The sequence below is a fragment of the Dysidea avara genome, chromosome 4 (genome assembly GCF_963678975.1).
Source record: "Dysidea avara chromosome 4, odDysAvar1.4, whole genome shotgun sequence".
Taxonomy (NCBI): Eukaryota; Metazoa; Porifera; class Demospongiae; order Dictyoceratida; family Dysideidae; genus Dysidea; species Dysidea avara.
The window spans coordinates 44,268,259-44,293,453 of record NC_089275.1 but is presented as its reverse complement, the minus strand read 5'-3'; the positions used below and the strand labels follow the sequence as shown (position 1 = coordinate 44,293,453).

The 25,195-nt window shown below is 38.2% G+C and overlaps 3 protein-coding genes and 1 long non-coding RNA gene across 4 annotated transcripts; all 4 read left to right on the top strand.

Moving 5' to 3' along the window:
- Positions 1–255: 255 nt before the first annotated feature.
- Positions 256–3,893, top strand: LOC136252309 (tripartite motif-containing protein 2-like). The gene is made up of 2 exons (XM_066044720.1): positions 256–345; positions 1,384–3,893. The coding sequence occupies exon 2, from the start codon at positions 1,431–1,433 to the stop codon at positions 3,606–3,608; it is 2,178 nt and encodes a 725-aa protein (XP_065900792.1). The 5' UTR covers positions 256–345; positions 1,384–1,430; the 3' UTR covers positions 3,609–3,893.
- An 8,226-nt stretch (positions 3,894–12,119) lies between these two features.
- On the top strand, positions 12,120–15,269 carry LOC136254181 (uncharacterized). The gene is made up of 3 exons (XR_010700347.1): positions 12,120–12,224; positions 13,189–13,443; positions 15,106–15,269. It is a non-coding gene; the product is annotated as an uncharacterized lncRNA (long non-coding RNA).
- Positions 15,270–20,034: 4,765 nt separating this feature from the next.
- On the top strand, positions 20,035–21,576 carry LOC136254179 (tripartite motif-containing protein 2-like). The gene is made up of 2 exons (XM_066046856.1): positions 20,035–20,110; positions 20,169–21,576. The coding sequence occupies exon 2, from the start codon at positions 20,227–20,229 to the stop codon at positions 21,574–21,576; it is 1,350 nt and encodes a 449-aa protein (XP_065902928.1). The 5' UTR covers positions 20,035–20,110; positions 20,169–20,226.
- A 15-nt stretch (positions 21,577–21,591) lies between these two features.
- On the top strand, positions 21,592–22,398 carry LOC136253888 (E3 ubiquitin-protein ligase TRIM71-like). The gene has a single exon (XM_066046548.1). The coding sequence runs from the start codon at positions 21,592–21,594 to the stop codon at positions 22,396–22,398; it is 807 nt and encodes a 268-aa protein (XP_065902620.1).
- The last annotated feature ends 2,797 nt before the right edge of the window (positions 22,399–25,195 follow it).

The following is a 25,195-nucleotide window of genomic DNA, read 5'->3' as shown; positions in this document are numbered from 1 at the left end:
GGAACACGAAGAAACGGTAAGCTTGAGCCTGAGGGTGAAGTGAACTCCTTTATGACTCAGTCCTGAATCCATTAGAATCGCCGTATCGATAAAGTCCGCTCTCGCATTACCGGTCTTACAATCGTCACGTGATATTATTGTTTCCGGTATTACGTAATTTTGTGGTTGAGCAAGTCTGTACATAACGAGATTGGAAAGCAATGAAACCCTGGTCGAAATATTGTGCGCGTGATGTCGCTTTCTATAATTGTTGTGCACGTGACCGTGGAGTGACGCCCAACAAGTATTTAAATCGAGCTAATAGTCCCTTCCCGTGGTGCTACTTCGTTTGCAATAAAAAATAAGGTAAGCAATAGGGTTTTTTGTATATATTTTTATTACTTAAAACACCTCGATGTGTACGAAAAAATGCATAGGGGGCGTGTCAACAATGTTTTCCTTAGTTTCGTGCCCATCCCGGTTTTACCTCACCCCCATTTTTGTGCACACACGCATAGCGGTGTTCAAGCGGAAAATGCATAGGGGCGTGTCGACAATACCTGAAGCAAGTCGCCCTTGGCCTCGCGGCGTGGCCAGCCCTCTTTTTCCTGCAGACAGGAAAAAAGGGGCTGAGACTAAGTCGCTCTTAGTTTCGCCCCAAGACTACGACAACCACAAAAGAAACTTGCATGGGCATGGCAAGGAAGGTGTGCTTTCAAAACATGAACTTTATAAAATACAGTCAATTATAAAGTAAGGTTGGCTGAGTCCACCCACTCTTTGCATGTTCTTGCTAAGAAAATTCTCTGAGGAAGAAATACTTTACAGGCAGCAGCATCCAGCATCTTCCTGACAAGCGACTTGGAGGTAGTTGTGCTAGGGCAAGAAAAATTAATTAAATTCAACAGATTGTTCACAGAGGCTGGCTGGTAGTGACCAAGCACTGTAATTTCAACTGTCGCATAGTAACTTGGTATTTTTAAACGATCACAGTTGAAAGACTAGAGCTATGATGCATCGTAGAACCATCATTATGTACCATGAAGCCACCTAACTGTAAAGGCATATTTCAGGGTTAATATCTTATAAACCCTGGCTGGCCATGGTCCATGTCTTATATAACCTTATAAGTTAAACCATGGCTGGAGCAGTATTGCCAATTTATAAACCTAAGCCAAAATTGGTTGTAGGAATTTATATTGGTCACGTGGTGAAAATCATGTGTCCGATTTTGCATCCTATTCATTGGATTTTAATGGCAGTGATTTTGCAGTTCTATACTATATACGGCACTACCATACTGTATTGATATACACAGTACTGTATAGAAAATGTAGCACACTTTAGCACTTTGTTCTGCCCATGCAGTATGTAGTTCATTTTAATTTATTTTGTTTTCTGTAGATAATTTCAAATGCTTGATTTGTTGTCACAAAATAGCCACTGAGCAAATGGAAAAGGTAGCAAGTCTCCTAAATTGTCCAGTGTGTTACGAAGTGTACAAGAGGCCCAAATACCTCCCTTGTCATCATTCATACTGTGAAGGATGTATGGAGAAGCTACAGAGTTGTTCTAACATCATCTGCCCAGAGTGTAGAGAAATGAGTGTGGTGCCTGCAGGAGGTGTGAAGGAATTGCCAAACAATTTCTTCATTAATCGTCTACTAGATGAAGTTGATTTGAAGTGTAAAGTTGAGAGAGAGGATGAAGCAAAATGTGACGTATGTGTTGATGAAGGAAAAGCAGTATCATTATGTCTTGATTGCATCGCCTTTCTATGTGAGCATTGCCATGAGTCCCACAAAAAGATGAAAAGAAATCAAAACCACAACATTACTGAGCTGGTTGAATTACAGTCAAAGAAGAATAAAGTTGATGTCCGACCCAAAGCGAAGTCCATGTTATGTCCCAACCATGATCTGGAGATGAATTTCTTCTGTGAGACATGTGACCAGTTTGTGTGTCATTACTGCACAACCAATGAGCACAATGGACATGTACATAATTCTGTAAAGAAGATGGCCAACAAACACAGGAAGGAAATGGAGAAGATGATTGAACCAGTTGAGGAAATGATCAACAAGTTGTCTATGTCACGTCAGAAGGTGGTAGGTGTTGGGGAGAAGATTACATCACAGACCAGTGAAGTTGATCGACGGATTGACTTGTATTATGATGAACTACACCAACAATTACAACAACAAAGAGAAGAGCTAAAGAACAAGTTACGAGAGTTGTCAACAAAAAAGAAAAAGGCAATCTCACTACAGTTGGAACAAATAGATCTCATGGAAGTACAACTGTTGAGTGTGAAAGAGTTGGATGATATGGTGAAGAATGGATCAGACCAGGAAGAATTGTTCATGAAGAAACAAGTTGGAGATGATTTGAAGAGACTAACTGTTTCCTACAGCAAGTTGGAGACTGAGCCAGTTGAGTTATCTACAATGGGGTTTGCTCCTACGAAGAATTACAAAGAGTCATTTCCCAAGTTTGGCCAATTGCATGATGATGCTACTTTACCAGATAATTGTAAAGTTTCTGGTATTCCTGCTCAGCCACTTGCAGCAGGAAGCAAAATTGATTTTATTATCGTCACCAAGGATCGCTATAATAGACAATGCTCCAAAGGAGGTAGCCACATTGTTGTACAGGCACAATCAAGCAGGGGAGAAGATGTTGTTCCTGTAGACCTGAAGGATAACAATGATGGAAGCTATTCTGTATCATTTGTAGCCAAACAAGTTGGAGAAGTGAAGTTGTCGATTACCATTGAAGGGGATCATATTAAAGGAAGCCCCTCCACTATTATGGTCCAGCCTCGAGATTGCCAATCTGTGAACAAACCCAGGAAGATTGTGAATAATGATGGCAAGATGGGTAGTCCATGGGGTATTGCATTTGGTAAGGATGGAGTGTGGGCAGTGACAGACAATAGCAACCACTGTGTATACATATTTGACAGTCAAGACAGGTTGATTAGAAAAATTGGGCAAAGTGAAACTAGCAGTGGTCAATTTAAAGATTCACGAGGATTATCATTTGATGCCAATAATCACTTGTATGTGGCTGAATATGGCAACAACATGGTACAGAAATTTGATGTCAATGGTACATACTTGCTGCAGTTTGGACAATATGGAACTGGCAATGGTCAACTGCATGGTCCAATAGGTATTGTAGTACACAATGATAAAGTGTTTGTTGCTGAAGGTAGCAATCGTCGTGTCTCAGTATTTCACCTCAATGGTCAGTTCAGTCACATTATTAGATCACGACGGCTTAAAAAACCCTGGGGTGTAGCAGTGACCAGTAGTGGTCAACTACTTGTTGCTGATTATAACAACAATTGCATCTTCAGGTTTACACTTGATGGCACATATGTGGACAAGTTTGGTAAAGATCACTTGAATAACCCTACTGCACTTACCATTGATATGAGTAGTGGTTTAATCTTTGTGATTAATCATCGTGTATCAGTTTTTGACAAGGATGGAGTGTTCGTACACAGGTTTGGGTCCTATGGTTCTGCTGTAGGTCAATTTTTTTCTCCATATGGAATAGCTGTTAGTCCCAACAATGATGTGTATGTTGCTGACTATGGCAACAGGAGGGTTCAGATAATTTAGAAACTTATTCTTTTAGCTGCCTTTATTATTTGATGTATACCTTAAAGAGTTGTAATAATCTTGTTGTAGCGATTAGACATATTCACAGCTTTGTATCTATACTTGACATACAGTAGATAGACAGCTTTTTATATGTATAGAAGTGTACAAGGAATAAGTTAATGCATGCATGGTTATAATCATATATACCAAAGTAAGAATTAGTTTGTAGGTAAGTAGCTGAACAACAGGCATCACTGTTAGCAGCTGCAGTATAATTATGTTGTATTTTAGTCTTTCCGGATTCACCAAAGTATAACATGCACATATCATTTCAATAGACTGCACAGAAAGGCTAGGCTTTATATGTATAATACGGGCTGGGGCTGCATGCTCACAATAGTTACAAATGCATGTTATTATGGTTTGGGCTGTTGCAAGTACAGTGTAATTCTTAGGAGCTGAGACTAGCTATATGCACAATTGTGGATATTAGAAGCTTGTATGAGTAGACATTGATATCAAGTTTACATAGCTTGACTGAAACTAAAGTACTGGATATTATACACTGCTTGAAGTATCTTAGTTTACTACAGTGGTATATCCCCAGTATATGGAACAGTTAATTGTTTGTTATTTTAGTAGTTTTTCAGTAAACCCGCATCACTGATGTTTTACTGAGAGTTTAAAACTTAGTAAAATAATTATGTTCCATATACTTAAGTTTACTGACACTTTACTATCAGTATAACTACAGTAAGGCATCTTAACAAATTAGTAAACTAAGAACCTTCAAGCAGTGATAATAAGCAATTATTACAAAATCTACTGCCTACCTATTGTAATTTGCAAGCTGCACAAAATTTATCACCCTCAATCTGCTGTACCAAGCTTTGTTACCATTGATGGCTAAATGCAGCCATCAAGCAACTTTAGTGACTAACTATAGCTAAGAAGTTGTATTCTGAGTCATGTGAGCTATGTAGTTAATAGAAATAAAATTCGTCTGATAAGTAATTATTAAATTTATGTGATTAGATGCTCAGAATTATCTACATATTGGTAAGTAATAAAGTTAGTTAATTATGGCATTGCATATCAGTACACAAATAATATAGCTAGCGACATAAAACCTCAGTTATCCGGACCCCACTTATCCAGATTCTCGGTTAACCAAACTATGGAGATGACTGCTCTATTAAAGTAGTGACTGTTCTATTAGGGTAGTTGATAATAATCATGATATTTAGCACAAAAGGAAAAAAGGCTGGTCTGGCTATGCGAGACTAGATTTAGTCATGTTATTGTGTCTTAGTGAAAAGCTATGTAGCCATTGCTACAGTATTACCTAAAGGAATTAAGCCACACAGTATGTAGTCATGCAAATAATTTTCCTGTAAGAAATTTTTGTATGACAGCCACTAAGCTGGTTTAAACTACTACAAATCTCATTTGATCAAGTTTGGAATGCTACCTTTAATGTATGCATATGAACTTGCTGACAACTTGTTTTTATTATAAATCACTTGAGTTCGCTAACAATAGTTTTAACATACTCAATTTCATATCATTTAGTAACAATCCTACCAGATCATGTGGCTCTAAACTTGATTACAAGAAGTTTTCTTCCACCAACTTAATCAATAACTCCTACTTTTACAGATTACCCAGATTATGGAATTCTCTCCCTGTGATTGATACCTCTCTCCCTATCCAGCAAATCAAAATGCAATTAAATTTATGGATCATTATTATTATTTATCTGATTTGTCAAAAGACATGTGGCAGAGCCTGTACAAGGGTGTTTCCCTAGAAGATACAAAACTAAAAATGGAAGGGACAAATACAGAGAATCATTTTGTCAACAATTTTAATGTAAACAACAATTGTACCCTCCATTACTTGTGTCCCTGTCGTAATTATATAAGTGCTCTAAACTCTCCTGTCCTGTAAATTTTGATCATTATAATTTTATGCACCTAAGTATGTCTTTTTGTATGTTGTCTACATGTACTGTAGTTTGGGCAGTTGGCACATGTTGCCATCTGACCCTCAAACACCACCACACTATTTTCTGTAATCGCACATCTGATGTTGTAAAGCAATAAAAAATAAATAGGAACAAAAAGCATAGCTAGGGACCCGCCGATTATGCTCATAATTTTACCTATTATGCTATGCTGCACTGCTCAAAAATTCACCTATTATACTTAAATTAATTATTAATGCTCAATATTTACCTATTATGCTTGATTATGCTCAATGTTCATGCCTTAGTTCATATGCTTTGCTACTAGTTTAACACTGTATAGAAAGAAAAAAAATGAGTGGCTGGAACACAAATAATAAATTCTTGCTGCATGTAAGAGAAAAGATCGATATACTCTAATAGAACAGTCAGTTTGATGATTGTTCTATTAGAGTTACTGACTGCTCTATTAGAGTATATCGATCTTATTTTGCAATTGTCATTTTTCCAGCATGAATTTATACTATCGTACAAATATTTAACCTATTATGCTGGCATTATGCTCAATGCTTTTAGGTACCTATTATGCTCAAAATTATGCCAGCATAATCGGCGGGCCCCTAAGCATAGCTAATTTTGCATATATGAAAATTAGTAAGCGATCATGGTATGTTATTGCAGCATTTCCTCGAGTATATTACCCTTGCTCAGCTGTATGGTCAGTTCCTTAAGAGGCAATGTTACACATTGGTTTTAAATCTATAATAGTTATGTGGCTGCTGGCCTTATTAACAAAGTAGTCCCTTCTAAATTCAATTTGATGTGGACTTGCTACACCTTAGAGCAAGCCCTATAATTTTTTCATTGTATACAAATTAGTGAAATCTCAGTTTGTGGCTACCTCTTTAATATGATCACCTCATCATAGTTACCACTAAGGTGTATATACCCTATGGCATCAGTTATATCTTGTTGAGACTAATCTAATCAAAAACAGCCAAGCTGTAAAAAAAGGAGTGCGGCCCTTGGAAAGGCTATGGTGAAAAAAGATGTGAAATCCAAGGTGGCGGCCAAGAAATGGCTGTGATGGTAGGTTAATGGTAAAACTTTTAATAACAACAATTCAGGTGAATTTGGTGCCGCTTGGTCAATTGGCACAAAATTCACCTGAATTGTCATTATTAAAATTTTTACCATTAACCTACCATCACAGCCATTTCTTGGCCGCCACCTTGGATTTCACATCTTTTTTCACCATAGCCTTTTCAAGGGCCGCACTCCTTTTTTTACAGCTTGGCTGTTTTTGATTAGATTTCACTTCTTTTTGTATTTGTATACCCCAAAGATGGCCTATGGCCAGCTTTGGGGCTTTTTAACCTATATATTTTTCTTTACCACAGGAAAAAGAAAAAGATGAAGCAGATTTTATAAACACTTTAACTCATTCTGATTTTATCAGTAAATGTACAAATTATATATATAATGCATATATCAAGAGTTCATAATATAAAAAGAGAGCATATATTTATTACATGTCAATTAATCCCCACAGGATAATTTGCAGCTGATCTCTCTACTGGGTGACTTGAAATGTAGCTGAAATCTCTACAGGGTGATCTGCTTGTACGTAGATGAACTCTTTACAGGATTCTCTCTACAGGGTGACTTGACTCTAACTGAACTCTCTGCAGGGTTATCTGTTTGTAGTTGAATTCTCTACAGGATGATTTGTTTGCAGTTGAACTCTCTACAAGGTAACTTCTTCTAGCTGATCTGTCTACAAGGTGACTTGTTTCTAGCTGGTCTCTCTACAGGACGATTTGTTTGTAGCTGAATTCTCTACAGGGTGATGTGTTTGCAGCTGAAGTCTCTACATGGTGGTTGCTTTGTAGCTGAACTCTCTAAAAGGTGACTTCTCGTAGCTGAACTTTCTACAGTGTGATCTTTTCATAGCTGAACTCTCTACAGGATGATTTGTTTGCAGCTGAACTCTCTACATGATGATTTCTTTGTAGCTGAACTCTCTACAGGGTGATTTCTTTGTAGCTGAACTCCCTACAAGGTAACTTCTTCTAGCTGATCTATCTACAGGGCGATTTGTTTGTAGCTGAACTCTCTACAGGTGATTTGTTTGTAGCTGAACTCTCTACAAGGTGATACTTCTAGGTGATCTCTCTACAGGATGACTTGTTTCTAACTGAACTCTCAACAGGGTGATCTGTTCATAGCTGAACTTTCTATTGGGTGATTTGTTTGCAGCTAAACTCTCTACATGGTGGTTTCTTTGTAGCTGAACTCTCTACAAGGTAACTTATACTACCTGATCTCTCTACAATGCGAGTTGTTTCCAACTGATCTGTGATTTGTTTGTATCTGAACTCTGTACAGGCTGATTTGTTTGCAGCTGAACTCTCTACATGGCGGTTTCTTTGTAGCTGAACTCTCTACATGGTGACTTCTTCTAGATGATCTCTCTACAGGGTGACTTGTTTCTAGCTGAACTCTCTACAGGTGATTTGTTTGCAGCTGAACTCTCTACATGGTGGTTTCTTTGTAGCTGAACTCTCTACAAGGTAACTTCTTCTAGCTGATCTTGCTACAGGGTGATTTGTTTGTAGCTGAATTCTCTACAGGGTGATTTATTTGCAGCTGAACTCTCTACAAGGTGACTTCTTCTAGCTGAACTCTCTACAGAGTGATTGATTTTTTTTGCAGCTGAACTCTCTACATGGTGGTTGCTTTGTAGCTGAACTCTCTAATAGGTGACTTCTTCTAGCTGAACTGTCTACAGGGTGATATTGTCATAGCTGAACTCTCTACAGGATGATTTGTTTGCAGCTGAACTCTCTACATGATGATTTCTTTGTAGCTGAACTCCCTACAAGGTAACTTCTTCTAGCTGATCTATCTACAGGGCGATTTGTTTGTAGCTGAGTTCTCTACAGGGTGTTTGTTTGCAGCTGAACTCTCTACATGGTAGTTTCTTTGTAGCTGAACTCTCTACAATGTGACTTCTTCTAGCTGAACTCTCTACAGGGTGACTTGTTTCTAGCTGATCTCTCTACAAGGTGACTTGTTTCTAGCTGAACTCTCTACAGGTGATTTGTTTGCAGCTGAACACACTACATGGTGGTTGCTTTGTAGCTGAACTCTCTAATAGGTGACTTCTTCTAGCTGAACTGTCTACAGGGTGATATTTTCATAGCTGAACTCTCTACAGGGTGATTTATTTGCAGCTGAACTCTCTACAAGGTGACTTCTTCTAGCTGAACTCTCTACAGAGTGATTGATTTTTTTGCAGCTGAACTCTCTACATGGTGGTTTCTTTGTAACTGAACTCTCTACAGGGTGATTTGTTTGTAGCTGAACTCTCTACAGGGTGATCTGTTCGTAGCTGAACTCCCTACATAGTAACTTCTTCTAGCTGATCTTTCTACAGGGCGATTTGTTCGTAGCTGAGTTCTCTACAGGGTGATTTGTTTGCAGCTGAACTCTCTACATGATAATTTCTTTGTAGCCGAACTCTCTACAATGTGACTTCTTCTAGCTGAACTCTCTACAGGATGACTTGTTTCTAGCTGATCTCTCTACAGGGTGACTTGTTTCTAGCTGAACTCTCTACAGGGGATTTGTTTGCAGCTGAACTTTCTACATGGTGGTTTCTTTATAGCTGAACTCTCTACAAGGTGACTTCTTCTAGCTGATCTCTCTGCAGGGTGATTTGTTTGTAGCTGAACCACTGCTTGAAGGTTCTTAGTTTACTAATTTGTTAAGATGCCTTACTGTAGTTATACTGATAGTAAAATGTCAGTAACTTTAAGTATATGGAACATAATTATTTTACTAAGTTTTAAACTCTCAGTAAAACATCAGTGAATGCAGGTTTACTGAAAAACTACTAAAATAACAAACAATTAACTGTTCCATATACTGGGGATATACCACTCTAGTAAACTAAGATACTTCAAGTAGTGAACTCTCTACAGATGATTTGTTTGTAGCTGAACTTTCTACAAGGTGATACTTCTAGCTGATCTCTCTACAGGATTACTTTTTCCTAACTGAACTCTCAACAGGGTGATCTGTTCATAGCTGAACTTTCTACTGGGTGATTTGTTTGCAGCTTAACTCTCTACATGGTGATTTCTTTGTAGCTGAACTCTCTACAAGGTAACTTCTTCTAGCTGATCTTTTTACAGGGCATGTTTGTTTGTAGCTGAGTTGTGATTGGTTTGCAGCTGAACTCTCTACATGATGGTTTCTTTGTAACTGAACTCTCTACAAGGTGACTTCTTCTAGCTGATACAGGGTGACTTGTTTCTAGATGAACTCTCTACAGGGTGACTTGCATGTAGCTGAATTGTCTATCAGATTAACTGTTTGTAGCTGAATTCCGTACAGAATATCCTGCAATGTAATATAATTCTGTAATGGAGTAAGTTATAAACGTAGCTGAATGCTCTATTAGGGTGACTGTTCTATTAGAGTATCTCGATCTCGCATTTGCTACACGTAGTTGCCTTTCGAATTATAACTCAGTGGTTTGTAATCCGATTCTTCTGTACTACTGCAAGGACTTTCTATGATGATTATTCCAGCTACACACTGATTTTCAGCTCATTGCTCTAAGCGGTTTGCCTGATAGACACGAAAACTAATAGTATTTTTATTCATAAAAATCGTTCGCGTAATTTTGACACAGGTCGGGTTTTGTGTCATATCTCCGTGGTCTTTATCCCGATTCCTTTCAAACCACAAAAAGGCACTCCTACGATGGTTGCTCCATCTACATAGCAATTTTCAACTGATTCCTCAAAGGAGTTTACCCTGTAGGCGTGACAGACCTTCGACCTTATTTTACGCAAATAATCGGTCATAACTCCGTGAATGTTCATCGGATTCCTACCAAAGTTGGTACAGAGATCCGCCTTAATGAGCCCTTTAAGTGTGCCAAATTTCAGTCCGATCCGAGCACGAATTCGTGTTTTATGGCGGATTTTGCGAAATGTGCGAAATGAAGAAGTAGAAGAAGAAAAAAACGAAGAAATTAAAACGAAATTTTGTTTGCTCGTATCTCGGAAATGGCTGGAGCGATTTTCTTCAAATTTGGTCTGTAGACTCCCCTTGCTGGCCGGCACCTCTCTAGCAAATTTGGTTCCAATCGGATAAGGGATCACAGAGCTACATAGGTGTGAAAATTGCGTTTTCTTTCTTCCTGTTAATATACTCACGGGTGGCACGCCGGCTTCTTGGGCCGCACGACACACTACCGTGTGTCTTGATCCCATAGTATCTCTACAGGTGGACCTGTTAATTGTCCACCACATGTACGATACACACATACAGACTACCCAATAAGGAATAGCAGACATAAACCATGCAGCTGTTGCCTTTATGATTCAGTAGTCTAAGTAAAAATAATGTCAGCCAGTAGAATGACCTAAGTAAGTTAGATACAACAGCATAAACACAGAGACATACACAGTTATAGCTTACAAGTAATCAACTACATTACACACAGTATAACTAACTACACATATTGCTACAAAGCTGGACTTTACTTTCAAAGATTATCAGATAAGTGGCCAGGTGAAATATGTGCTACTTACTGACCTAGGTACAGCACGGCATGCTATATGGTTCAAAATAAATGTAATGAACTTTTATTACTTTCATAATAATTGTAATTATTATGTATGACATCATTAATGGTTACCACTTGTAGTAACGGTTGCCGTAGGCGGACATGTTTCGGGACAACTTTCTATGGAGCATATTGGGTTAGAATGAAGGTAACAAGATTTATTCACTAAGCGCTGGGTATAGTGGCACTGGGAAGCCGGGGGCTGGTTTCAAAATAGAAGATCTTTATTTTATTTATTGTTAATCAGCAGGACCCTCCAGGGATATAATGCTGATGTGCAATTACATGTGTACAATTTCAATTACTTAACTAGCTATATAAGTATGTACAATTACGACAAGTTACTTAATTATATACATATGTACAACTATAAAAATATATACAATTACGATAAGTTACTTAAGGCCAATGAAACTTGATTAGCAGTTTCGCGTCATCGCCCGCACGGTTTTTATATACCCGCATGGAATTTTATTAATGGTAATTCAGATCGAAATACTCTTAATAGAGCAGTCAGCTATATTCTAAATGGAAAAAATCGCTTGTTTAGGAGTAACAGAAATAGCTGAATATTCTTATATGGATTAGTAACGTACTTTAGCTATTTAATGCAAGAGTAATCAATGTAGATCTCATTGTTTTTGGCAGAAATCTTCATGTTTGGGATGTTTGTTGTGGTTTTGGAAAATAATGAATAATAACTGCCCGCCCGCATCAAATTTTCAAAAATCTGAGCGAGAAACTGGTAATCAAGTTTCATTGGCCTAACTATATACACAGAAGGGGCTATAGTCTCGCGAGGCCAGACCGCTTTTTCTCTTTGTCATTGGGTAGGGAGAAAAAAGGGTCTGGAACAGTTCGAATCCCACACTCGTCTTGGCACTCCCCAGATTGGGGGTGTTAACCAAAGAAACGTGATGTGTTTTCAAAATAGTAGCCACTTGCGTCAATCAATTGCAAGCGCGTATTTATAAACCGATCAGCATTGAGGCGATAATATATTGAATCGATTGTTAGTTCTTAAGTAAGTTAAATCTTTGTTTATTGTTGTGCTGTGGCATTCTTGTTACAATGGAGTTTAAGCGCATGGGTTGCATACTTATGACATAGACTCGTGACGTGTCAAGACGATTGTGGGATTCAAATTGTTCCAGACCCTTTTTTCTCCCTACCCAATGACAAAGAGAAAAAAGCGGTCTGTCCACGCGAGTTTAAGGGGCTAATTTTTGCTCAAATTAAATTCTTTAACACAGTCAGTCTCAATAATCTCATCATCTAATCTATTCCATTCTGGTACAGTTCTTGGAAGGAAGGAAAATTTATATACATCAATTCTTGGTTGGTAAGGTACTAGTTTTAATCTTATCATTGGCTTTGTGAAATAGGTGGCTAATTAAATTTCGATACATTACTCACCAATTTTAACTTCTTCGCCTTTTTAAACGAGCTGGGTGGTATTTACAACACAACTCAACACTGATTTGCTTTATTACAGCCTGTACCAAATCCTGAGAAAGCGCTTTTCAGCCACAACGCTGTCCCGAAACATGGTTGACAGCTACGGTTGCTTAGCAATTACGATGATTTACGTCACGCTGCAAGTCCTCTATATGGTGTCATTGGTGTGTTATCAGTTATATTAAACTTTAAATGTTACTATATATTAAGACTTATTATCGTGTGTTGTAAGTCAAAGGACTTGTCTATATTGGAGGGTACATTACAGAGGCGATGAAGATAAACTGTTACAACTGCGCAAACTGTGGAAATTATCACAACTCATGGTAAACTCTCAGCATTTAATCCTGTTAAGGAGGGGTGGAAATGCTTGTATGTTTTGTACCAATGAATGTTATTTTTGCAAGAAAGTTGGGCACATATATTATATAACTAACTTAAGTGAAAACAGAAAATTAAAAATGCTAACAATTTTACCCAAAAACAAACTATTATGTGGAAGACAAGGTAACCATGCACTGCTCTTATAGAACACAGCAAGAGTCCAGACACCTCATATGGGCATGTTTACACAGCTTAAACCCTAAGAGTTGACATCAACCAAGTCCAAGTTTCAGTAGAGATGGAAGTTGACACTGGTGCATCATTATCGCTTATCATCAAAGCAACCTATGATAGAATCTGCAGCAGAAGCCACACTCAAGCTTTACAGAAAACATATGTGCATTTCAAAACATGATTATGCAGAAGAGACTCTGTGTATCCTGGGAACAGCCAAAATAAAGGTCAGTTATAGTGAGTTACAGCTAGCTGCAGGTGTATGTTGTGGTCCAACTCTCATGGGAAGAGACTGGTTGAGAAGTTATCAGGTTATGTAACCCCAACATGGTATATCACCTGTTACCTGTATAGGGCAGCACAGATGTGCAGCTAGAGTATAGTGGAGAGTTGATCATCTGAAAGCCATGGTGACTGTTCTATTAGAGTATTTGTCTACAGGTGTATGTTCTATTAGAGTAAATGAACATGGTTGCTTGGTCAGTTGTACATAACACACCTCCCCATACTTGTACTTTGGATAATGGACTCTCCACTGTATTGCACATTTTTAAAACAGTTCTCAATTGATTTATAACTCTCCGACTTGTGGTTGTTGGTGTTGAAACATGTCACACTTCCTGCACGGTAAGTATTGCTTGAGTGAAAGTGTGTAAATTGGCTTTGTAGCATTAGTGTGGACATTTGAAGACACCTACATAATTCAAAAAGGTCCATAAGCTGACCTGGAAACCTTGATAATCAGGATGCTTTAAGTTGGTTCCAAGCTATTCATAGTATACAGATTCCATCAATGATCCATAGTACGTTTGGTTGACTTGTGGTTGCTGTTGTGAACCAGCAGTTTAACGCTGCCATCCTCTGGTGAAATCAGTGAATCATAGAAATCTTATCCCTTCTAGTAGGGATGTCAAAACCCCACTACAAAATGTTTTCTCCCATATTTCATTAAAAAGTGGCACACTGAGTTGCTCATCCTGTAGAAAGTTTAGGCATTAGATTTGTTGGTTTCATAGTGATTACGTAGTTACGGCAATGCTCTTCTGGTAAGTTTCCTCATATAATCAGCTTAGCAAGGCATGCATTTAATCCCCAACATAAGATCTTTGGAAAATCAGGACAACTTGATCACAAGTTCCATCAATAATACTTTTCATCACTGTTGTAAACCAGCAGCTGTCTAGCCACTGCCTGCCCATTTGCTAGGTCTGGAGGGTGCTGTAAAAAAATCTTCAGTATGGTGTCTAATTTGATTGATTTATATTTTATTATTATTATTTGTTAAGGATGTAAAGGCAATGCCTGTGTATCCTGCATGAGTGTGTGCGTTGTGTGAATTTACAACAATCATGCATATTATCAAGAGTTCCCTCCCTACTATTATTAACTCTTGATATTATCATGCCAATAATTATCTAGTCTGTTCTTAAAGGTATTTAGTGATTCAGAATTTACTACTATACTTGATAGGGTAAATTGTTCCAATTATTGATCACTGAAGAACAATTTCTTCGGCTGAGTATACTTTTGAAAATGGTTTGTATAATTTAAAGTTGTGGCCCCTATGTTGCTGGATGGAGAAGGGTGGATAGTGATGGAACAATTCTAGTAGCTCATCTCTGGACACTTTCAACTCTCTTGATATCCTGGTTATAAAAGAGTCCCCAGACAAGATTAGCATATTAAATGAGAGGCCGAACTAGTGACTTATATAAAACTGGTAGCGTGTCCGTGGTAATATACTCAAAAGACTTATTTATGACAGGACTCTGTTTGCTTTTTGTACAACTATTGATGTTTGTTGATGGAATTTTAGTTGTGTGTCCATTTGAATGCCAAGATCTCTAACACTATCAATATTTTTGATAATTGTACCATTCAATGTGTAGGGATCTGATAGTGGTGTGAACCAATATGGAGGACCTTAAACTTGGAATGTCGAATGATAAAAGCCATTGCTTGGACCAGCAGAAGAGAGCATCTATGTCCTTTTGCAGTTCTCTAACATCTTTGGGAGACTTAATACATCAAAAAAGTTTGGTATAGTCAGTAAATAACACAAGTGAACTCTTAACTATAGTAGGGAGGTCATTTACATAAATGGCAAACAATAGGGGTCCCAAGACGGAGCCTTGGGGAACTCCACTGTCACGTAATAAGGTGGTAGTTTCACACGTGACAGCTTAAGGCTGTGGACACAAAGTAATATAATATATAATATTATTATAGTTACTTTATTTTATGGGTAATATGTAACTGTAACTAAATAGTTCAGTTGTAAGTAATATGTAACTAGTTACTTTTACAAAGTAACTGTCCCAACACTGTTGATCTACATATCAAAACTAGTGTCAAATTTTATAAGTTACGGATTCTTATGTCAGTGCAGCTGCCCATACATTTTACATGGAAAATGGCATTTTTAAAGGTTCAAACGTCCACACTCTTTGCCTCATGAAAATTTCCCAAATAAAACGCCTTAAAAACGCTAAAGCAGAACCTACTCTACACAATCATACCAATCTTACAGTAAAAACGTACCGAATAGTTGATTCTCTGTCCCGAAATGCATCTGCCTGTCAAATACTTTCTAGTACATTGCGTATTGGAGAATTATTGTTATTACAAATACCCACGTGTTTTAATCAGTAAGGAAGGGGATTTCCCAAAAAAACGGGCGGAATTAAATAGAGCATTCCAGCTGCTATCGTTTGATGTGTGTTTCGTGGAAATTGGAGTACGGGAACCCACTGCTCTGATGTCTCAAAGTTATATGATTAATAAGTAAGTTTCAGAAGCATGAAATGTGTACTTAATGTCTTGGATAAAATGGTCACAGTTATAAAGTGCTATTTTTATTTGTAGTTTTTATTTGTGGAGTATATCACACCCTGGAAAGAATGGTATGCCAACATTTGACTTAGCAAATGATGAACAGTGTTCTACTATTGATTCAACATGCTTCACTCCTCTTCAGCTAAGATATGAAAGGGTTATTGTGAAAACTTTTTTGCACTATTCTATTCCATTGGATATAACAGATGCTATCAGACAGGTTTTTAAATCAAAGTTGAGAAGAATGGGAATGCAACTTAAAGGATGTGGTAGTAAGAGTCGTATGAATAAGCTGAGTAAATGGAAAGATGGAACAGAATCAACATGGTATTTCACTTTTGACAAATCTAGATCTATAGTAAACCAACAACTGTTAAAGCAAAAGCTAGAAGTAGAAGCCAAGCTGAATGAGGAAATTGTCAAAAGGAAAAGATGTGAAGAAGAGATTCTTAAACTAGAGAAAAGAAATGAACAGCAGTTGGCTAAAAAACACCATGTTCGAAAACCTCTTGCTGAAGTCAGCAGGCAACAGCAATACAATAGAAAAAAAAAGGTAGTCAGTTCAGTCCAAAATTCTTTAAAGTGTTGTGAAATGGAAGACTTTCAACCTTGTTTGCTTGAGCTGAAGGAAAATGATAGTGGCGATAGCATGATCGTAGATGTTCATAATGGGACCTTTACTCCCAAACTTGATAAAGTTGATACTACCATTGCAAGCAGAACTCATTCTACATTGTATGTAAAGGACAAATATGCAATTTCGAATGATGCATACCATGAATTGAGTGTGATCTCTGATTTGCCAACTTTCCATGAAATCAGAAAGTTGAGCACCTCGTTGAATTCAAAATGCGAAATTAGAAACTGCCCTAATGGTGTATGTGGTGTTCAACAAAGCATTAAAAAAAGACTTGTACAACGTCTCACAACGTTTGTACGAATTGCAAATCAAGAGGGTATTCTTGTTCCGTCAACACTGAGAATTAAGCTAACAGGTGACGGTACAAGAATAGCTAGATGTTACAACATTGTAAACATTGCATTCACAATCCTTGATGAGGGGAATAAGGCATATTCTGTATTGGGAAACTACACTGTTGCTATTTTAAGAACATCAGAAGAATATGACAAACTAGTACTGGGACTAGAAGACATCTGTAACGAAGCCAAGGACATTGAAATGCTCACAATTGAAGGCACTGTTTACAGAATTTTGTTCTTCTTAGGTGGAGATATGAAATTTTTAGCCACCGTTTGTGGCATTGAACAAGCAAACGCAAAATATTCCTGCATTTGGTGCAAATGTCCAACTGAAAAGAGATCAGACATGTCATTGGAGTGGTCGATAACTGACCCAGAAAAGGGGGCAAGAACCATTGAAGAAATTCAGACAAAATCTAAACTGGGTAAGCGAAACAAAGACAGATTCAGTTGCTGTCAAAGTCCCATTTTCCCATTTATCCCTATTGAACGAGTTGTGATTGATTCATTGCACTTATTCTTGAGAATAGGAGATGTTTTGATTAATCTGTTGATAAGGGATCTTAATATTAGAGATGGAATCACCAAAGCAACAATAGAAATACCAATCAACAGTTATACAAAGCTATATGAAAAATTTTTAAATGATAAATGTAACATTCGGTTTAGGTGGAACATCGACCGAGAGTCCAAGCAAATTAAATACAGAGACTTAACAGGTCCAGAAAAAGTAAGGCTTTTTACCAACATGAATATTGCTGAAGTATTTCCAACACTAAAGAAGGCCAAAGAGACTGGAGAATTATGGAAAAAAATTTTTTCATTGGTGTCAGATATCAACAAAGAGAAATGCAATGCAGATGAACTGCATATAAATATCACACTTTGGGTCGAACTGTTTCTTCGGGTCTATCAAACCAAGGATACTACTCCTTACATACATGCTTTCTCAAAACACGTACCACAATTCATTCAACTTCATGGCAACCTGATTTCGTTTACACAACAGGGCTTAGAGTAGCTCAATGACGTCAGTACCAAAGAGTTCCAGAGAGCATCTAACCACCGTAGTATAGAAGCTTTAAGACAGATGTTAGAAAAAAGGAACCGACTAGAAACTTTGGAAGATGAAGGTCATGCACAAATTAAAAATTCACAGAAATGTAGCAAATGTAAAAAGAGCGGACACAACAAAAGGTCATGCAAGGATGAATTTGATTGTCAGTGTTAGACTTCCATGTTTCATTAACAGTTAAGAGACGCTAATTGTTTAACAATGCTTGTGTACAGTAACAAAAGTTATTTGTAAAATATTGTTTCATCTTTACCAAATGTGGCTAATGTGCCATAATCGTACACAAAAGAAAATGTTAAGGAGTACCCTGTATCTAATGGTTTAGCCATTAGGATGTTGTCCTCATCGTACATATATTCAACAATTGGCCTGCTCCTCCGTATGTAGAACATTACCGTTTCTAACACAGCATAGCCATAATCAGCATTAGCATTGATTGCCCGGAAATGCCAATTGTCTCCCAACAAGTGGTTGAGGTCTTTGTAATTCTGGATTTTGTACTGTTGGGTTCCTCCAACTACCTTTCCAGGAGTTCCAGCAGCCTTTAGCCCACCATTAAACAACAGAAGATCAAAAGGCATTGTAATTTTTATGCATGGTGATCCTTTCCTATTGCAGGTAAGACTTCTCTTGATACGATAACTTAAATCCTTATACAGGGAATAAGGCTCAACCACCTCGGGCTTGGGATTCTTCGCAACTGGGGGGGAGGACTGTTCTTCATCTAACTCTTCTAATTCTTCTTCGTCTTTCCATTCATCATAGGACTCCTCATATCCAACATAGTGAATCTTCACACGTCCGCTTTTCCTCTCCACGATTTCTACTGGGTAAAGTTCCTCTCTCTTTCTCTTAACGAAACTCTGACGGCTACGACAATCTACTTTGCAGTGCGAGTTCACAAGCTCTTTATAGTTTGCTGCATCCCACTTCAAACGTCTTGTACGGCGAGTCTCCATCACTACAGCCTGTATAAATTTAAAAAACGTATACAGAAGAATGCATAATCGCACTTGAAAGGATTCATTTGACACTTTGTACAGACTAGTTTTGATATGAATACACTAACTAGTTGAGTATTGCACAGTCTATGTGGATTTATTCCATGCTGGTGTGGAGATAGCAGGTTGTTGTCCAACAAGTGAATTAGCATGTGGTCTCTATTGATTCGAGTACTTTACAGGTAACAGAAGTGAGACTAATTGGTCCGCTATAGTTTGCAACATTGTGCTGGCTATCAGACTCATGAATGGACACCACGTGGCCAATTCTCAGGAAGAGTTACAGATTGTAAGGACTTACTATATATTATGGCCAGGGGTATATACACATATAATGTCACTCATTTCTCTTAGAACAGCAGGCGGCCAACCATCAGGTCCTGGGGATTGTCAACTTTAAGTGATTTCAATTTATTTCAGTAATACAGACTGTGGAGATATATCAATAGCTATCCGAAATATCTGGTGGGGAGTTTGTTAAGGTGAATGATGGAAGAGATGTAGTGACTTCAGAAATGAAAACACTGGAGAAGAATTCACCAAATACATGAGCTTTGAGACAATTTTAACTCAAATATTTGGCATAGCCGTTCTTCCATGCAAGAGCATACATATACAAATTTAAAACATTACACAACACAAACACAGAAACGAAAAAAAAGTGCAACACAAGCACACAGTTACAAGAACTATTTAAACACAACACAAATACACCACACATAAACATCATTAGCTACACAATATAAATTTAGCCATACACTGAGGATGGAAAAGTGGAGGACAGAGCAAAGTCGTCAGATAACTAAATCATGCTCAAATAGTTAATATCCTACACAACCACAACTCTACTCACTTATTGTGCGTGCTGGAGCTCGTGATCATGACAGCAAAACCAAACTGAACCTTGCTTCATACATGCTGTCAGGCACGTGACCATATCAGCAGAGTGACGCCCGGGGTTTTCGCGAGCCACTAGTTTTCGTGTGTTTTCCAATAAACCAGGTTAGTGATGAAGCATTATACGTAGTTAGATCTATAGTAAATACTTTGCTTTCTTCAGATCATTTCAAGATTGATTAATTTTTACGCCCATCAAACGCGAGACTTGATCAAACGAAATGGCCGCAGAGCGAATGAAGAAAGTAGCAGGTCTCCTAAATTGTCCAGTGTGTTATGAAGTGTACAAGAGACCAAAATATCTCCCTTGTTATCACTCCTACTGTGAAGGATGTATGGAGAAACTACAGAGAGGTTCTAACATCATTTGCCCAGAGTGTAGAGAAACGAGTGAGGTGCCTGTAGGAGGTGTGAAGGAGTTACCAAACAATTTCTTCATTAATCGTCTACTAGATGAAGTTGATTTGAAGCGTAAAGTTGAGGGAGAAGATGAAGCAAAATGTGACATGTGTGTTGATGAAGGAAAAGCAGTATCATTATGTCTTGATTGCATCACCTTCCTGTGTGAGCATTGCCATGAGTTCCACAAAAAGATGAAAGGCAATCAAAACCACAACATTACTGAGCTGATGGAATTGCAGTCAAAGAAGAAACAACTTGATGTCCGACCCAAAGCAAAGTCCATGTTATGTCCCAACCATGATCTGGAGATGAATTTCTTCTGTGAGACATGTGACCAGCTTGTGTGTCATTACTGCACAACCAATGAGCACAATGGACATGTACACAATTCTGTGAAGAAGATGGCCAACAAGCACAGGAAGGAAATGGAGAAGATGATTGAACTAGTTGAGGAAATGATCAACAAGTTGTTTACGTCACGTCAGAAGGTGGTAGCTGCTGGGGAGAAGATTACATCACAGACCAGTGAAGTTGATCAACAGATTGACTTGTATTATGATGAACTACATCGACAACTACAACAACAAAGAGAAGAGCTAAAGAACAAGTTACGAGAGTTGTCAACAGAAAAGAAAAGGGCAATCTCACTACAGCTGGAACAAATAGATTTCATAGAAGCACAACTGTTAAGTGTGAATGAGTTGAATGATGCGGTAAAGAATGGATCAGACCAGGAAGCATTGTTCATAAAGAAACAATTTAATGTGAAGAGACTAACTATTTCCTACAGCAAGTTGGAAACTGAGCTAGTTGAGTTGCCCACAATGAAGTTTGTTCCTTCAAAGAATTACATAAAGTCATTTCCACAGTTTGGCCAATTACATGAAGACAGAATCATAGCAGACAATTGTGAAGTTACTGGCATTCCTGCACAACCACTTGTTGCTAGCAAACTTGATTTTACCATCATCACCAAGAATCGCTGTGATGGATGCTGCTCCAAAGGAGGTTGCCACATTGTTGTACAGGCACAATCAAGCAGGGGAGGAGATGTTGTTCCAGTAGAAGTGAAGGATAACAATGATGGGAGCTACTCTGCATCTTTTGTAACCAAACAAGTTGGAGGAGTAAATTTGTTAATTACCATTGAAGGGAATCATATTAAATAAAGCCCCTACACTGTTATGGTGCAGCCCCGAGATTATAAAGCTGTCGATAAGCCCAAGAAAATTGTTAATGATGATGGCAACATGGGTAAACCATGGGGTATTGCATTTGGCAAGGATGGAGTGTGGGCAATGACAGACTCTAGCAACCACTGTGTATACATATTTGACAGTCAAGACAGGCTGATTAGAAAATTTGGAACTGGCAATGGTCTATTTTATAATCCACGAGGAATATCATTTGATGCCAATAATTGCTTGTATGTGGTTGATGGTGATAACAACAGGGTACAGAAATTTGATGTCTATGGGAAATACATGCTGCAGTTTGGACACTGTGGATCTGGCAGTGGTCAACTGTATGATCCAATAGGTATTGTAGTCCACAATGATAAAGTGTTTGTTGCTGAAGGTAGCAATCGTCGTGTCTCAGTATTTCACCTCAATGCTCAGTTCAGTCACGTTATTGGATCAGGACAACTTAGTAACCCCTGGGGTGTAGCAGTGACTAGTAATGATCAATTACTTGTTGCTGATTTTAACAGTGGCATCTTCAGATTTACACTTGATGGCACATATGTGGACACGTTTGGTGATGGCCTGAGCTGGGCTAATGCACTTACTACCGATATCCATGGTTTTATCCTTGTGGGGGAACAGCGTAGTCATTGTGTATCAGTTTTTGACAAAGATGGAGTGTTTGTACACAGTTTTGGGTCCTATGGTTCTGCTGAAGGTCAATTTTCTTGTCCACGTGGGATAGCTGTTAGTCCCAACAATGATGTGTATGTTACTGACCATTACAAAAGGGTTCAGATCTTTTAGCCATTTTGTTATTAGGAGTACATTACAATATTATTGTTTGTTTTGTTGGGAATTAATGATAGAATGCTTGAGAAGATAATAGTATTGTTAAGGTTAATAGTAATCTAATCCAAAACAGCCAAGCTGTAAAAAAAGTGTGCGGCCCTCAGAAAGGCTATGGTGAAAAAAGATGTGAAATCCAAGGTGGCGGCCAAGAAATGGCTGTGATGGTAGGTTAGTGGTAAAAATTTTAATAACGACAATTCAGGTGAATTTTTGTGCCGCTTCACAAAAATTCACCTGAATTGTCGTTATTAAAATTTTTACCACTAACCTACCATCACAGCCATTTCTTGGCCACCACCTTGTATTTCACATCTTTTTTCACCATAGCCTTTCTGAGGGCCGCACACTTTTTTTACAGCTTGGCTGTTTTGGATTAGATTTCATTTCTTTTTGTATTTGTATACCCCAAAGCCGGCCTATGGCCAGCTTTGGGACTTTTTTAACCTATGTTTTTTTCTTTACTACAGGAAGAAGAAAAGATGAAGTAGATGTACTTTAAATATTTTATCAGTAAATCTACAAATTATATATACTGTATAATACATATGTGACCGGATTTGCGAAAAGGGGTCCAATTTGCCAACTTTGACAATTGATAACTTCAGATTGGAAAGAGCTATTGCCTTGATATTTGGGCAGTGGTGAGCACCACTATAGCTGAATACATGGTGAAATGTTCAGGTTAATATGTTACTTGAACACTGAGTTATGGTCTCCAACATTTACGGAATTGGATGTGTGTGGAAGACCCCTTTTCGCAAATCCGGTCACATATATTGATTACAGAAATCTCCATGGTGGTTTCTTTGTAACTGAACACTCTACAAAGTGACTTCTTCTAATTGCTCTCTCTACAGGGTGAATTGTTTGTAGCTGAACGATCTACAAGGTAACTTCTTCTAGCTGATCTCTCTACAGGGTGATGTGTTTGTAGCTGAATTTTGTATAGGTGATTTGTTTGCAGCTGAGCTCCTTACAGAATGGTTTCTTTGTAGCTGAACTCTCTAAAAGGTAACTTTTTCTAACTGATCTTTCTACAGGGCAATTTGTTTCTGGCAGAATTTTCTACAGGGTGATTTCTTTGCAGCTGAACTCTCTACATGGTGGTTTCTTTGTAGCTGAACTCTCTACAAGGTAATTTCTTCTAGCTGATCTCTCTACAGGGAGATTTGTTTGTAGCTGAACTATCTACAAGGTAACTTCTTATAGCTGATCTCTACAGGGTGATTTGTTCGTAGTTGAATTCTGTACAGGTGATTTGTTTGCAGCTGAGCTCTTTACAAAATGGTTTCTTTGTAGCTGAACTTTCTCCAAGGTAACTTCTTCTAACTGATCTTTCTACAGGGTGATTTGTTTGTAGCTGAACTATCTACAAGGTAATTTCTTCTAGCTGATCTCTCTACAGGGCGATTTGTTTGTAGCTGAATTCTGTACAAGTGATTTGTTTGCAGCTGAGCTCTTTACAGAATAGTTTCTTTGTAGCTGAACTCTCTACAGGGTGATTTGTTTGTAGCTGAAATCCCTACAAGGTAACTTCTTCTAGCTGATCTCTCTACAGGGTGATTTGTTTGTAGCTGAACTCTCTACAGGTGATTTGTTTGTAGCTGAACTCTACAAGGCGATACTTCTAGGTGATCTCTCTACAGGATTCCTTGTTTCTAACTGAACTCTCAACAGGGTGATCTGTTCATAGCTGAACTTTCTACTGGGTGATTTGTTTGCAGCTGAACTCTCTAAATGGTGGTTTCTTTGTAGCTGAACTCTTTACAATGTGACTTCTTCTAGCTGAACTCTCTACAAGGTGACTTGTTTCTAGCTGATCTCTCTACAGGGTGACTTGTTTCTAGCTGAACTCTCTACAGGTGATTTGTTTGTAGCTGAACTCTCTACATGGTGGTTTCGTTGTAGCTGAACTCTCTACAAGGTAACTTCTTCTAGCTGATCTTTTTCACTGCATATTTGTTTGTAGCTGAGTTCTCTACAGGGCGATTTGTTTGCAGCTGAACTCTCTACATGGGAGTTTCATTGTAGCTGAACTCTCTACAATGTGACTTCTTCTAGCTGAACTCTCTACAGGGTGACTTGTTTCTAGCTGAACTCTCTACAGGTGATTTGTTTGCAGCTGAACTCTCTACATGGTGGTTTCTTTGTAGCTGAACTCTCTACAAGGTAACTTCTTCTAGCCGATCTTTCTACAAGGTGATTGAGTTTTTTGCAGCTGAACTCTTTACATGGTGGTTGCTTTGTAGCTGAACTCTCTAAAAGGTGACTTCTTCTAGCTGAACTCTCTACAGGATGATTTGTTTGCAGCTGGATTCTCTACGTGGTAGTTTCTTTGTAGCTGAACTCTCTACAATGTGACTTCTTCTAGCTGAACTCTCTACAGGGTGACTTGTTTTTAGCTGATCTCTCTACAGGGTGACTTGTTTCTAGCTGAACTCTCTACAGGTGATTTGTTTGCAGCTGAACTCTCTACATGGTGGTTTCTTTGTAGCTGAACTCTCTACAAGGTAACTTCTTCTAGCTGATCTTTCTACAGGGTGATTTGTTTGTAGCTGAATTCTCTACAGGGTGATTTATTTGCAGCTTAACTCTCTACAAGGTGACTTCTTCTAGCTGAACTCTCTACAGAGTGATTGATTTTTTTTTGCAGCTGAACTCTCTACATGGTGGTTTCTTTGTAACTTAACTCTCTACAGGGTGATTTGTTTGTAGCTGAACTCTCTACAGGGTGATCTGTTCATAGCTGAAC

Excerpts from the sequence above, each read along its gene's own strand:
- LOC136252309 (XM_066044720.1), top strand. The coding sequence starts at position 1,431 with ATGGAAAAGGTAGCAAGTCTCCTAAATTGTCCAGTGTGTTACGAAGTG.
- LOC136254179 (XM_066046856.1), top strand. The coding sequence starts at position 20,227 with ATGGCCGCAGAGCGAATGAAGAAAGTAGCAGGTCTCCTAAATTGTCCA.
- LOC136253888 (XM_066046548.1), top strand. The coding sequence starts at position 21,592 with ATGGTGCAGCCCCGAGATTATAAAGCTGTCGATAAGCCCAAGAAAATT.